Source organism: Nothobranchius furzeri, chromosome 11 (assembly GCF_043380555.1).
Source record: "Nothobranchius furzeri strain GRZ-AD chromosome 11, NfurGRZ-RIMD1, whole genome shotgun sequence".
In the NCBI taxonomy this organism is placed as follows: domain Eukaryota; kingdom Metazoa; phylum Chordata; class Actinopteri; order Cyprinodontiformes; family Nothobranchiidae; genus Nothobranchius; species Nothobranchius furzeri.
In genome coordinates, this window is record NC_091751.1 from 36447433 (window position 1) to 36462990 (window position 15558).

The 15558-nt window shown below is 42.4% G+C and overlaps 1 protein-coding gene across 2 annotated transcripts in view; it reads left to right on the top strand.

Moving 5' to 3' along the window:
- The window catches only part of retreg1 (reticulophagy regulator 1), a 34929-nt gene that overhangs the window by 1467 nt on the left and 17904 nt on the right, over positions 1-15558 (top strand). For both annotated transcript variants that reach the window (XM_015955998.3, XM_015955999.3), the window contains exon 3: positions 945-975. In XM_015955998.3, coding sequence (XP_015811484.3) covers positions 945-975 — 31 coding nt within the window. The remainder of the gene's footprint in view (positions 1-944; positions 976-15558) is intronic.

Here is a 15558-nt window from a genome sequence, read left to right on the forward strand (position 1 = left end):
CACTTCCTAATTTCTACATGAAAGATGAAGCAGATTGGGTTTTACTATAAAATACGATAAATACCACAAAACATGGAGGTTTTATTCAGGCAGCTGCTAAATGATGAGAAATCTGATGCCTAATCCAATAATACAAGACAAAAAATTCCCCAAACTGTCACGTTTCAGTGTTGGTAGGACCCAAAATGCAGGAACCCAAGATGACACAAGGCAGGAGATGATATAAAGTAAAATCATTTTATTAGGATGAATGAAACAAAAATATATCCAAATGGGCTGGACCCAAAAAACCAATAAATATCCAAAAGAGCTGTGCAGAGATCAAAACACTAGAGACAACACGAGAAGACTGACAGAATAACAACAATGGACCGACACAAGACAAAGACAAGACAGGGCTTAAATAACAGGGAGGAGTAATTAAGGGAACAGGAAGCAGGTGTGTGGAGTGAGGGCTGGAGGGGAGGCAGGTGGCAATAATTATCTAAATGGGGAAACAGAACCAAAGGAGGACAGATAAACCTAAAACTACGAATCCAAACTAAAAGGCTGCGGGAAGGACTAACACACACACACACACACACACACACACACAGACATAAATAACTCACACATACACACACACACACAGTAACTGGAGGGACACAGGATTACTAAATGAACACCGGACCTGAGGGAATGATAAAAATGCCTACAAACAGAAGACACAATATTGAGACGCAGACAAAGGACACATGAGGGCGCTATGAGACACAGAAGGGAAACTAGAGAGGCTGGAGAAACATCAGGAGACACAAAAAGGAGGGGGCAGACGCAGACCATGACACAAACTGGAACACAATTTACTCAGTTTTTGTTAATTTAATCTAAATTACTCTTCAACTGGGTTACTTTACTGTTTTATTATAACAATGATGAATAGTTCATTTGTTTTCTCTTGACAGGAGCTCGTTTATGGCGCAGCATGACAACAAGGTAAGACCCTAAAGGTAGAGCTGCTCGATAAAAGGTACTATTACTTTTGTAATATTTCACACGCACAGTACTTAGAAACTATAAGATGAGGGTAATGCAGGAAGTTAAAACCAAAACGGACAATTTCATAGCAGCAGCATTTGCAGCAGGTGTTTTTCTTGCATTTAGTATTTTTATTTGTAATAATTGTTTAGGCCTAAAAAGCACCAGCACTGTGTGAAGGTAAGTGGGTGGAGCTTTCAGCCAACATAACAGAAACTCTTAAACATGAAATCACTGTTTTGTTTTTACAAAGTAAAAGTAAAATAAAGTCACTTACTATACATTTAAATAGTATTACATAATTAAAGTATTTAAAAAGTCCCATAATGCTACATTTAGATTAAATAAAGTAAGAGAATAAATACAGTGAACAGATATCAGCATAGATGGAACCTGGAAGTCTAAAAATCGTATTATTGTGGGGGTTCATGAATGCATCATTAACAAGGAGTAAGGGGAAAAAAATCCAACTGTTCTTTAGTCAGTGAACATACCGACTGAGTGGAAATTCCTTCTGTAGAAATTTAACGCATAACTCACCTTTTGCATCCTTTTATGCTGCCATGTGGGTCTCCACTGTCCCTATAAACATCGGTCAGTATTTTAGGATTTATGTGCCCAAAACAAGCCATTTGAAAAAGTTTCAGTTTGTGATGTCACAAATGGGGAATGTAGAATAGAAGCTCCTGTCATGTGCAAAAGGGAGCTGCTGTTGGAAGATCGGTTTATCTGAGCTTCTCGGCCATGTAAATGTTACATGAATGTTGCTGTGACCATTTTACATGTTTGTCTTTTTGACAAACTCTGACGTTTTATTTGCAGATTGATTTGTTTATTGGCAGGACCATGGATCCTCTTCAGCTGATTTCACGTGAAACTCTAAACTTCTCCATCTGATTGGGAGCTGCGGCTCAGTAGAGCTGATTGATCCCATATGATAGTCTAATCTAATCCTACTAACATCTTTTCCCTCAGACTGAATCATGTGATTTCTCAGACTTTTAACTTTACAGAAACACAAATCAGTGACTCAGGACTGGATGCATGACCTGAACGAGAAGTTAATTTGCAGATTAGTGGACTGGTAGGAATAAAAGGATAACCTTTAGTCTGCAGCATCTTTAGGGCTGCATTCATGGAGTTAACTTTTCCTTTTACCATTAATGGGTCCAACATATCAATGTTTTATGTTGAGGAGTGTTTATTTAAAGAAATAATGAACTCATAAATCACTCCGATCTGAACTTATTTTAGAGTTGCTGGATTGGCTTGATTTTTTTCTGACTTATGTTTTTAAACTATTCAGAGACTAAAATATTAAACTGTCTGGAGATGCACAACTGTAATTGGAATCTGCCAATGCTCAGCATGATTATGTTAAATAAAAAAATCAGCAGCTGATTGTGTTGTTACTAAAGCTGAATCAGTATCAGCAGGTCTCAGTTAAGCTAGAATTGGTGTGTTTCTTTGCCAAGTGAACTGGACCAAGTTCTTGCTTTGCAAAGTTTGAATAATACATTTATTTAGTCTGGCTTGCTAGGCTATGTGTTTCAAGTTATTTATGTCCTTTCTATTTTCTAAAGAAATTCAGAATATGGCTGTTGCTTTAAAATAGTTTTATTGACCATGAGAGACATCAAGCTGCAAAATCTCAAATGTATTCTATGGCAACATCAGTGTTGCAGAGAAATGTTCAAATCACAACAAACTGATTACAAACAGGAAGCAGTGGCCCAAATCTGCCTGTTATGGCTACATGTGACCCACATTGGATGTTTTATGACGGACTAAAAAGCACAAATCAGATTTTTTTACTGTGAAGTTTGACTCTATTTTTAAACTCAGTGTTGAACTCCTACTGTTGGACAGTCCAGGCCCAGTTCTGATGACCTGGCTCCCAGCCCTGACCCTGGAATGGTGAAAGTGTTTGTGTTTAGCGGTGGAGCCAGGAAGCGGTCCAGCACTCGATGCCACAGCTGGCTCGGTGGGATTCAGCGGAGGTGTCGGGGATTTGTGGGCGCCAGTCTGGATGCATCACATCTGAGTTACATAACAGGCCACTGGGCGAGTTTGGGTCAGGGACCAGATGGACAGGATGGACTCACTGTGTTTCCATGTGAAGATTAGAAACTGTCTAAGTCAGGATTCAAAACATCAACAAGCAGAACAATGAATTCTCAACACAGCGCCAAGGCGTTTCTGATTTTCTCTGGGATGGATTTGTCAACTCAGAGTTATGCGCCTCCATTTGTCAAACTCTCAGTCTCTGTGACATTTAGCCAAGCAGGATGGGAGGGTGTTGTTGTCACCTGCTGTTGTCTGTCAGTGGTGTGCTGTGGGTAATTGTACATCAGGCTTAGAGCAACTCTTGGGCAAATGCTTGCAGGAGATTAGCTGCTCACACAATATGTGAGCTGACAGCTGTGGAGTGTGTGGAGCCCACGGTGTGTTTGTGTTAAAGTGTGTAGATGAGCAAAAAAAGTCATGGATGAACTGAACTCTGTGGTGTACTTCCTTTATTCAGTCTGTTTATTTACTCGTGTCAACACTGGCTGCCCTGCAGCACAGCTGTAAACACAATATAAACACTAAAGATGTCATGTTGTTTAATAAGACCACATTGGTGCTAGATAACGCTAAATTGGACAAACAGGATCCCCACATGACACTTGTTATAACCATTGATCACCAGCAGGGGGCAGCACTGTAACCAATGCCTAATTCATTAGAACTAATGGTTACTGTGCTGAATAATTATTACAGAGAGCAGTGTCGTGTCCAGATCTTTTAAAATGGGGTGGCCCAGGTGAGGCACAACTTTGTGCATGGGTGGCACCAATGGTTATGCATTTTTTGTTTTACCCCAAGCTTTTGTGGACAATGAAAAGTCTATTTAAAGGTAAATTAGTATGGTGGCACCTGGGGTGGCCGATCAGATTCCAAGGGTGGCATGTGCTACCCCAGGCCACTCCCTGGACACGCCCCTGACAGAGAGATTGTAAAAGTTGCTTTCACTTTCTTTGACTCCATGTAAGAAAGTAAAGCTCATTACTTTTAGAAAAAAAGAGGAGCGTTGTGACCACTCACCTGTGGCAGCACCCTCATAAAAACTATGAGGGATGTGAGTGGATCATTTTCTTTCCCTTTTCGCGGAAAGAAACATTTCCCCATTATTAAAATAAATATCATTGTCAAAAGTTGGAAACTTGACATTTATTGCTTTATTAATGAAATTAGCGAAATTAAAATTTTTTATTTTATTTGCGAGGAGAATTTAAAGTAAACTAAAATGAACAAATGACCAGCATCAGAGTAAGAACACAGGAAACACATTGCATAACTATCAGCTTTTTAAAGCACACCTGAGCTTGAAATGGGTCTGGGTGAGTAGAGCTGCAGCAGGTGGGGGTCAGCCGACGTGATGTCAACAAGCTTTGGGAACTTAATGATGTTATGATGTTCCCCATGATGTCCCAACAGGTGCAACAGGAGGGAAAGAACAAGCTGCTCCTTTCACGTGTGTGTGTGTGTGTGTGTGTGTGTGTGTGTGTGTGTGTGTGTGTGTGTGTGTGTGTGTGTTCGAGGAGTTTTAACAATTAGAATAAATGTTACACAACTTTTGGTAATTTTTGGTTTCAAAGCTTGAGAAGAGTCACCGTGGTGCTGCCTGTTCCCACAACAAACTCCAAGTTTCTTAATAGTTGTGAAACCTGATCACTGTGGGTGGGGTCAGTCAGTGTGTGTGTGTGTGTGTGTGTGTGTGTGTGTGTGTGTGTGTGTGTGTGTGTGTGTGTGTGTGTGTGTGTGTGTGTGTGTGTGTGTGTGTGTGTGTGTGTGTGCGTGTGTGTGTGCGTGCGTGCGTGTGTGCGTGTGTGTGTGCATGCGTGCGTGTGTGTGTGTGTGTGTGACTCAGCTACTTCTCTTGCAGGAAGTGATTCAGAAATGGCCAAGCTGAACCAATCAGATCACTTTACACTGGGGGTGTGAGCCACAGAACAGCTTCTCAGATTGGACTGAATACAAACAACGTTACAGCTACATGCAGATCATATGATTCAGTTATTTATAAAATGAAGGTTTTCATCTAAAACAGATTTCTTTAATTGAATAACTTAAGTTTACCTCTAAAAATATGATGTTTAGAGAGAAATCATTACAAATGTGCTGCAGTATTCTCTCTCTTCATGCTCAGAGCAAAGCTTATAGAAAAGCACACAAACCGTAACAGTTTTGAATGTTAAGCCAGTTCTTTGCTGCTGGCAACAAGTTAGAGACACAAAAATGTGAGGAGGTACACACATTTTTAGTTGGAGTCACTGAATCAACACAACAGAGAAACGTTTCAGAGACGGCTGAGTCTCAGTTTATGTGTGTTGATGTGAGTCACGCATGGCCAAAGCAGGTAAGTCCCCCTGACGTTATCCCACACGTCTCAGTACACGTCAGCAAACTGACAAAAGCTCCAGGTGCTCGCGCCGATGCTGGGACTCATCATGAAGCTGGTGCTTTTTCAAGAGAAAATCAATCTGCCTATCTCCAGCGATCGACGGGCAATCAGGCGGGGTACACCCTGGACAGAGAGCCAGTCCATCGTAGGGCAACACTGAGACACGCAGGACCAACAATCATGCACACACATACTCACGCCTAAGGTCAATTTAGACAGACCAATTAACCTAACAGTCATGCTTTTTGGACTGTGGGAGGAAGCCGGAGTACCCGGAGAGAACCCATGCTTGCACCGGGAGAACATGCAAACTCCATGCAGAAAGATCCCAGGCCGGGAAGCAAACCCAGGACCTTCTTGCCACAAGGCAACAGCTCTAACCACTGCGCCACTGCACAGCCAAATTAGAAACAATAAAATAAATCTAATGGTGTGAATATTTTCACTCACGGCAGTGTTTGGAAAACGCTGTAATCAACCTACAAATGAAGGCCCCCCCACCCCGTGTCACGGAGAGAAACAGCGAGGTGTGTGTGAGAGGATGTTGATGTTTGGTTAGTGGTGTTGTTGGCTCTGGCAGCTGTTTCATGCACCCCCGCCCTCAACCTAGTTCCTCTGTACTCCTGATGGCTGCAGGTTGGTATGCGGTGTGACCCAGTTATTTTTAGACTAGGCCACTTGAAATACTCCAGCCGAGGGGAATCATTCAGGATAAACACAAGCTGCTGTTGCCTGATAAACTTGAGTTGGGGTTTGATTTCTGCCTAAAAATCAGACTTGTTTACAAGGTATTGGCTATTTTTGTCTCTCCTTGAATTCATTAAGTCTTTAGAAGATCTCTGGAGATGTCACCTGAAGATTGTGGGGCAGGTATAAGGTACGACTGTGTGTCCTGAAGAGGAAGTTAGTTTTAATTCCCAATTTCCCGGTCCTGCATGCTCAGTGTTAAATGCTCCTGGAAGTGGAAACAGATGAACATGAAACTAATTCTGTAAGACTTGTTTTTATGCTTTTGGGGCTTGAGAGTAATCAGGAACTCTTTAGCTGCTGTTTAACTGCAGCCTCTGTTATGGTTAAAGCATCACTTAGCGCAGCTCCACGGCTGCTCTTAACACCGGTTTCAGATGTGAACACATGCTCCGGGCCTCTTCTCGTTGACGCTAGCTGTGAACTTGATCAGCCGGTGCCACTTGGTTACAGTGGATGTGAACATAAACAGGTATCAGTTGCATCAGCCTCCGTTGCTGTGGTAAATTACAGAAACAGGTGGGTCAACATATTATCACTTGCTTTGTTCTCTTCCATAAAGTGGGGATAGTTGTGCTGCCATTCATCACATTGTTTGTCTGGCTCTATTTTAAACGAGCTTGTTAGAGGCGCAGACGTGTCGTCCTCCATGTTGTTTCTGGAATTCCTGATTGGGTTATAAAGAGTATAAACCCAGCAGCTGCTGCCCTCAGATAGGGGTTTTTGGTTTACAGGGATTGTTTTTCATCCCCAGTGTTGTATAATGATCTGGGGTATTAAACTGTCTGTACTGGTAACACATGACATGAAGACTGAAAAATATCAGGAATTGCAGCTCTATCTCTCAGGTTTAATCACAAAAATCTCTAGGGTTACTTTAGGAGTGGCTGATTGTCCCTTTATATCAGAGAACTTGTTTCCACCCAGACTGTTTTAGACGAGACACAATCTGAGCCTGATCAGTGTGTAATTGTGTAAATAAAAGTCGTGTCTGGTTGTTAGCATTAGTCTGGTACTAACTAAACTAAAAATATTGTTTATTTCGTCATTATCTATGATATGAACGCTGAGAACATCTTCACAGCCTCAAGACAAAAGGGGGTTTTCTGTTTTTTGTTGATTTTGTTTTAAATACAGAAATAGTTCTACCGTGTGGGATTCGTGGAGCATCTTGCCAGTTACCCATTCATTCAAATGTGAGCATTGTCCATCAATCATAAGACGGTGCAAAAACAATATATAAAAGTGCAATAGTAGAAGGTAATAGTGAATGAGAAACAGAATGTTCAATTTGTGCTAAAAAATAATTGCCAGTGAAAATCTTGCAAAATGAAAAAAAAAGACAGGATGTCTTTAATTGCCTCAACTTTAAAGAGCAAGTCACCCCCAAATCAACTTTTTTTTTCCTATAAACTACATAAATGTGTGTCTAATCGTGCTGCAGACACATGTAGTTAATAGTCTAGCACTTTAGTGCATTTTAGTTAAAGTTTAAATTTTCTGCCTAAAGCTGTCAGTGTTGTGCCGTTGTCAGGTAAAAACTCTGCACTGCAGTTGAATTTAAATCTGCCATCGCTATTGGCTAAGAGGTACCCTAGAATGTTAGCTGGAACGATATGATGTCACAATGTTGTTGTGAGCCTGTGTGTGTGTGTGTATTTGTTAGCGGCTCCGTCCTCTCAGTCTGCTAGGCAACAGCATTTGTTGCATTTTTCAAACAGGAAGTGGGAGTGGAGTAATACTCTGGTAGGTGGGATTTGCAAACTCCGACCCCCCTGCATTTACAGCTGTTTCTAGGAGGACTTGTGTGTTTCATGGAACAGATAAACACTTGTCATCATGCCCATCCGCTGATATGGTCGTCAGTGCTTCACAGTTTCACCGTCATGTGTTCAACCCATCCAGTTCTCAGGAAAACAGGCTCCTACATGTGCCTGGAAATGAAGAAGGCAGCAGCGAGCTAACATTTCATCATAAGAGTTACTTGAGGTGTGGCTGGCAGTTTGGGTCGGGTGGGGGGAAATTAGATACTACAGCTAATCGTGTGTTTGTTCATAGCAGCAAATTATAAAGGAGGGGATCAGGAGCTGATAGGTTGTAAAACAAGGATGAATGGATGTCTTTTGTGATGTTTGGTTTTTCATCAGTGGTCTGATTGGATCAGTGGTGTCCAGTCTGGTTCTGAGGGACCTCACACACCTGATCAAATAGTTAAACTACCTCTACAGCTTGCCTTAAGCCCCACAGACGCCCGTCAGTCAAAGTTGCTTCAAATATCAGCCATGTAGAAAAGCATCTAAAACATGCAGGATAGTGTCCTCCACTCCGAGGACCTAGATTGGACGTTAATGGATCAGGTCATAGAAGTGAAACAGGAATCCAGTAAGAAAAACCAAAACTGACCTTCTGGGAGTTTTGACTGAGAGAGACGTCTCTAGTGGTTGATGAGTGTTTTCCTTCAGCTCTCTGGTGTAATGATGATGTTAATTACATTTAATTAAGGACCATAAGACAGTAAATTTCATATTGAGTATGAAATCCATCTTATGGACACTGGGTTATTTAAATCAGAAGATTGGATCTTTTTAATGCAGTGATTTTTAAATAACACTTTGTATTAACTGAGACGAGAAGAGAGAGAAACTTTCAAACGTTTAAGGAAATTTATTACTAAATAATTTTAAACAATTTAACAAGACTAACTCTCCGTTTGAATGAAGTGTGAGGTGAATGTGTGTGTGAATGAGTGTCAAATTCAGAACCCTCGTATCTGGAGAAACAAAGTCTGAGTGGGAGATGATGTTTTGCTCCTAACTGATCAGAGTTTTGAGACTCGTAGTCATAAACACATGAGACGCCATTTATGTCGCATCCACATACCCTCAGTGAGACCTCCACGATGGATCCAGAATGCCAGGTCCTCGGACCTTCCTTTCGGTTCTGGAGCCAATGCGTCACAGCACGACAAACTAGTCCTTGGATTGTCTCCAGGTAAAAGCGACAGGTTTTTCACAGCGTCAAAAGGAGACCCTCCTTGGGTCAGCGAGTTCAGCTTTTATTCTGAAAGGAACCATTGCTTGGTTGGTAAAAACAACAGATTTTTCCCAGCTTGATGGTTCTCAGCATAAAAAGAGACGTACACAATGGCCGGTTCCAATACTTCACTTAACATGCGGTGAACTTCATGGGATCTTGAGAACGAGATCTTGAGAACTGAACTTAAGATGGCGTTGGAACTGTTTTATTAATCTGGATGTTTTTGATTCTGGACAAATCAAAGTTGACAGATTTATAAACACCACAGAGACTCTGCCACGCTTCAGACTAGGAAGGTTCTGATTGGATCAGTACAGCAATGTGTCACGTGATTGTTTTCCTTACGGGTGTCAGTGTGTCTAGTGAACTAGATTAAGTCATATTACTTATTAAAACATATTAATCATAATATTGTGATTTCACAGATCGGTCACATTGTATTATTGACTAACAGTTGTTTTGATTAGCTTTATTGAAAATAGCGTTCTTTGATTTAATAAAAGAAAAGATGAGAGTCTCTTCATCTTCTGTCTTCATTGCTGGAAAGTAAACAGTTTAGAAGCGAATGCATGACCTTGAGGCTGTTTCATGCACTCTGACGCTGTGTCAAAAGGAACTGTGGAAAAGGTTAAATAACCTTGGAGGAATAGCTCCTTCATCACATTACACTGGGTTGTAGCTGAACATGTCCACGTCTAATTATTTTATGCAAATGCCAAAAGAAGCCAGTTCCCACATTTAAAGCCAACCCTTTCTTTTGAGATCTTCCACCAAGATTGTTGTCTGGAATATGACAAACCATGTTAAATCTGACAGAAAAAACAACAAAAATGTCCAACTGTGACTAAATTTTTGGGTTTAGACATTAATCTAAAACACACATATCAGCTCTGAATGAAAATGAAAAAATATAAACAGTCCATCCATCCATAGAGCTCCGGGAGTTGACGTCACATCTCCCGGCATGCAACAGTTCAAATCCAAACGGCACCATTTTGGCATGCAGAAGCCCGCAGCTGGACTATTTGTTATTGTCAGAAAACTCAATCAAACGGGAAATATGGTAGATTCCTGTTGTGCCCCAGGATGCAGAACAGACGCGGACGACATAAGGAATGAGCCATCTACAGGATTCCCCAAGATCCGGAGCACCGCAAACGTTGGATAATTGTAATAAAACGCGCTAGTGACCGGGCTAAAATGAAGCTGTGGGATCCCGAGAGTAAAGGTTTTCGCTTATGCAGCGACCACTTCATATCAGGTACTTAAACCAACGTTTCCTCAACTGTGTATGGTATTTATTTTAAATGCTTTTATTACGATTCTTAGTGGGCTTCCTAAACTTATTTTGGCGTGGCTTTTTCTGTCTTATTACTCATAGCAACAAGTAAACATCACGTAAAACGTTGCCTCGTGAGTTCTGCGTGCTGCCGTTTATGTGTCTTATGATCACAGCAATTAACCGGCTAAGCTGTATTTAATTTTTGAAGAATGGTTGATCAATTGTCAGATCACACATAAAAAGCACTTTGGATTGCTATTATCTGTCTCACCGAGACAGATCTCAGACAGATCCTGAGACGCTCCTGCCTGACATATTTATTTTATTCACAGAAAAAAATCAGATTAGTGATTTCTTTTGACGTTCAGTTTAAACATTCAAACAGCACAGCACTCTATTAAACAACTTACGTGTAAATCTGTTATTTGTCCATCCATCCATTTTCATCCGCTTATCCGGAGTCGGGTTGCGGGGGCAGTAGCGTCGAGAGGCCCAGACTTCCCTCTCCCCAGCCACCCTGGCCAGCTCCTCCGGGGAAATCCCAAGGGGTTCCCCGGCCAGGTCCGGTAAGAAGTCCGCTCCGACAGCTTCTGGCGTTTTTAAAAAGTATCCCAGGGGCACGGTAAGGGTCGGAGATGTTTTGTCTATTTAATTTCTGACTATATAAAACGATTTCTTTGGTTTTAAAGTGTGAAGTAAACTCAGATGAAGTAAAATCCAAGCCGATCCGTTCATGTTCATGTTTACGATCCGTGTTTGTTTACCTTTTTTTCCTGCCAATATGGCGTCTACTAACTGAGAGTCACGTGGGGTCCGGAGCTCTATAGTTTGCCCTGAGGTTACCTACAGAAGTACCAAGACTAGAGACCTGCTGGAGTCTGACTCACACAGGGAACAAGTTGAAGACCTGCAGAAGCAGGTCTTGCTTTGGTTGTACCTGGACTGGTTAGACCCCATCCTCCTGCAGCACCCCAACAGAACATCTCAGGGGATGTGATGAACCAATTTAAAGGTCCACAAACATCTGTGAACTGGACATTCACCTCTTTGACTAGTAGGTCTGGAACATCTGGTCCACATAGTGTCCACTTAGAACTGGATCTTATCCTTGTTGAACCTCACATTCGCATCTTTCGCCCTCTCCATGACCTTTTGTAGGATGTTGTCATGTTCAGATTCTGTTTCCGCTGCTATGATCATATCATCAGCGATAATGAACACACCAGGTATGTCACCAAATGTTTCACAGTTCTTTAGCTGAAAAACTTCACTAGCTGATTTGATTTCAAATGGAAGCCTTAGAAAGCGGTACCGGCCCCATGGCGTGTTGAAGTTACATAGCTTTGAAGATGTCTCATCTAACTTAATCTGCCAGTATCCGTCCTTCTCATCCAAAATGGTGGTCTGCCTGAGTGTTCATGGCAACCGGGTCTGGGGGTTTAAGATTTTGGCATCTGCCTGATAGATCCCGGTGGCTGCCTGGTGGGGTCTGGGTCCCTGGGTTCTGCTGGGTCCCCGGCGGGGGTGGTAGCCCCTGGGTCCCGGGCTCGGCCGGCTAGGGGGTGGGAGGCTGCGGGCGGGCCTGAGGGCTTGCCGATGATGTCTCCAGGGACTCTGCCGGCTGCTGGTTGTGGCCCCCCGGGGCGATCCTCTGTGCCTCTCGGGGGGGGGGGGGGGGGGGGGGGGGCTTTCTGGTTGCAGTCTCCTTGGGGTTCCTGTGTTCTGGGGCAGCGCCTGGATCTCTGAGACTTGGAGCTCCCCCCGTCTCCTGCGCATCTTTGGGGGGCGGATCTGTGGTCCCTCGCACTCTCTGTTGGACGCTCCTATAGATAAACCTTACATATACAAGCGTGTGTACACACACAGGTGCTCACATGGTGCTCTCAAAAGTATGGGTTTGGGCACGTTAAACACAGGTCTTAAGACTAGGGTGGGCACTTAATGCACTGTGATTTATTATCATGATTCTTCAGTTAAGCAATGTTGATTATATATTTCCTCATCAAGTTGACGCAGTGATAGCTGGATCTTGTTGTATTGTTGTTGTGTCCCATTTTTTTGCCCCTTTGCTTTTTTTTGTCTTTTTCTGCAGGTCTAGAAGCAGACTCTTGTTCATTATTGTTTATTTTTGTGGAACCCCCCCCCCCCCTCTCTCTCTCTCCCCACCTTTTCTTTTCCTTTCTCTTTCGCCTCTGTCTCCGTGTCTGGTCGGAATTACAAAGCATTCAAAAACAATAACAATAAAGTTTTAAGTATCAGGCGTGACATTAAAAGCAGACGCTTTAATGCTCCACCTGAGAGTAAATCTGTAAGGCTTGTTACCAGCATTCAGACATTAATTCTGCTTGCTTCACAGCCAGACAGGACACGGTAAAAAAAAAAAAAAAAATGGTGAAGATAGATTTACCTGCCAGCCTGCTGCGGACATCCTCGTGTGTGGGGTTGGAGTAATGCTGGTGTTTGATAGGGCTGTAGCGAAGCCTCGACGACGTCGACGGCTCGATTCTAAAAATTTGTCGACGTCAGATCCGGAAGTCGACGCACCGCGCCCACTTGTTGCATCCCCAGGAGTTTGTAAATAGGAGGAATCTGCCTGTTTTTCCTCTAGTTTGCCCTCTTCTCCGCCTTCACTAACATCTCCGCCAAATACCGAAGACCCGGAACAATGTCCGTCCACTACTAGATTATTTTCCTGTTTTGCCCGCCTTCGTCTCCCGGCAACGGACAACAACTTCCGGGGTCAGATGCGCTGCTTCGTCTCTACCGCAGATGTAGAACATCACCGGGAGCGTTTCTCCCTTCATAAAGGAGCTTCTTTCAGACATTAGGAGAGCTGTTTTGGTGGTAGCATTCTCTCCTCCGTGCTGGTCTGTTTGCTGCTGGGTGTTTTTGGTTTATTTAAACTTGGTAACTTGAACTTAACGTTGGTAAAGCTACTGTTAGCGTCTTCGCTAACAGCTTCTTGCGTTTGGATAAGCTGTTACGTTTTGGTTTAGAGTTCATCTTTTTTGTGGTGCAGATTCTCCCTTTTATTACATTTAGAGTGTTGTGGGTTTTCGGTTTAGTTTAAAATATCACCTTGAGTTTGGTTTAACCACCCAGTTTAGAGTTTGGACTTTTGGAGATCCTTTTTTTTGGTCCAGAACCCAGTAATCTTTGCCCAGTGGGACATCCCTAGTTATTTGTACTTTGTTTTAATTCCCCACAGGCAGAATTAGTTTTATTATTCCCAACCTGTGGATGGAAAGATTTATGATTTTTTTGTAGTTGTAAATAAACCTGATCATCATTTTAACTTTTAAACCCGTTATTGTCCCTTCCTTTTTGCACACGAGCCAAACTCCCCAGGAAGAGTCATAACACCACTCGCCTCACGCACATAAGTGACCAAAACAAAGCAGCATGGAGACACTCCATCTTCTACCACCTCTCAGGCAGCAGCCTGCACTCCCAAGTTCTACACGTCACCAGAACATAACCAACCAAGACAATAAAAGCAGTGTTATACAAAATGGAAGGCCTGTAGTGTTTATTCTCTTACAGTAAGAATTTATCAATTTTTTTGAGGAATTTATTTGAGATTTTCTGGTTTTTGTTAATTGTGCAATAGAAAAATAATCATTAGATTAATTTTCTAAATAGTCATTAGAATAGTCGACTATTCGATAAAATAATCGTCAGAATAATCGTTTTAAAAATAATCGTTTACCCCCAGCCCTAGTGTTTGATTGCTTGATTCAGGTCACCAGGGTCCAAACACACCCTAAGTGTACCGTTCTTCTTTTGGGTGGCAACTAGACTATAGAGCTCCGGACGTCACGTGACTCTCAGAGAGTCAACGCCATGTTGGCAGGCAACAAATGTAAACAAATTGAACGGGATCGGCTTGGATTTTACATCGTCGGAGTTTACTTCACACTTTAAAACCGAAGAAATCATTTTATATAGTCAGAAATTAAATAGACTAAACATCTCCGACCCTTATCATGCCCCTGGGATACTTTTTAAAAATGCCAGAAGCTGTCAGAGCGGACTTCTTACCGGACCTGGCCGGGGAACCCCTTGGGATTTCCCCGGAGGAGCTGGCCAGGGTGGCTGGGGAGAGGGAAGTCTGGGCCTCTCGACGCTACTGCCCCTGTAACCCGACTCCGGATAAGCGGATGAAAATGGATGGATGGACAAATAACAGATTTACATGTAAGTAATTTAAATTGAATGCTGTGCTGTTTGAATGTATAAACTGAACGCCAAGGGAAATCACTAGTTTGATTTTTTTCCATGAATAAAATAAATATGTCAGGCAGGAGCGTCTCAGGATCTGTCTGAGATCTGTCTCGGTGAGACAGATAATAGCAATCCAAAGTGCTTTTTATGTGTGATCTCACAATTGATCAACCATTGCTTAAAAATTAAATACAGCTTAGCCGGTTAATTGCTGTGATCATAAGACACATAAACGGCAGCACGCAGAACTCACGAGGCAACGTTTTATGTGATGTTTACTTGTTGCTATGAGTAATAAGACAGAAAAAGCCACGCCAAAATAAGTTTAGGAAGCCCACTAAGAATCATAATAAAAGCATTTAAAATAAATACCATACACAGTTGAGGAAACGTTGGTTTAAGTAACTGATATGAAGTGGTCGCTGCATAAGCGAAAACCTTTACTCTCGGGATCCCACAGTTTCATTTTAGCCCGGTCACTAGCGCGTTTTATTACAATGATCCAACGTTTGCGGCGCTCCGAATCTTGGGGAATCCTGTAGATGGCTCATTCCTTATGTTGTCCACGTCTGTTCTGCATCCTGGGGCACAACAGGAATCTACCATATTTCCCATTTGATTGAGTTTTCTGACAATAACAAATAGTCCAGCTGCGGGCTACTGCCTGCCAAAATGTTGCCGTTTTGATTTGAACTGTTGCATGCCGGGAGATGTGACGTCAACTCCCGGAGCTCTATTCACCCAATCTGTGGGCTCATTGACAGGTGTTATTACTTCTCTGTCCTGTAAGCCTTTTAGTGTCTTT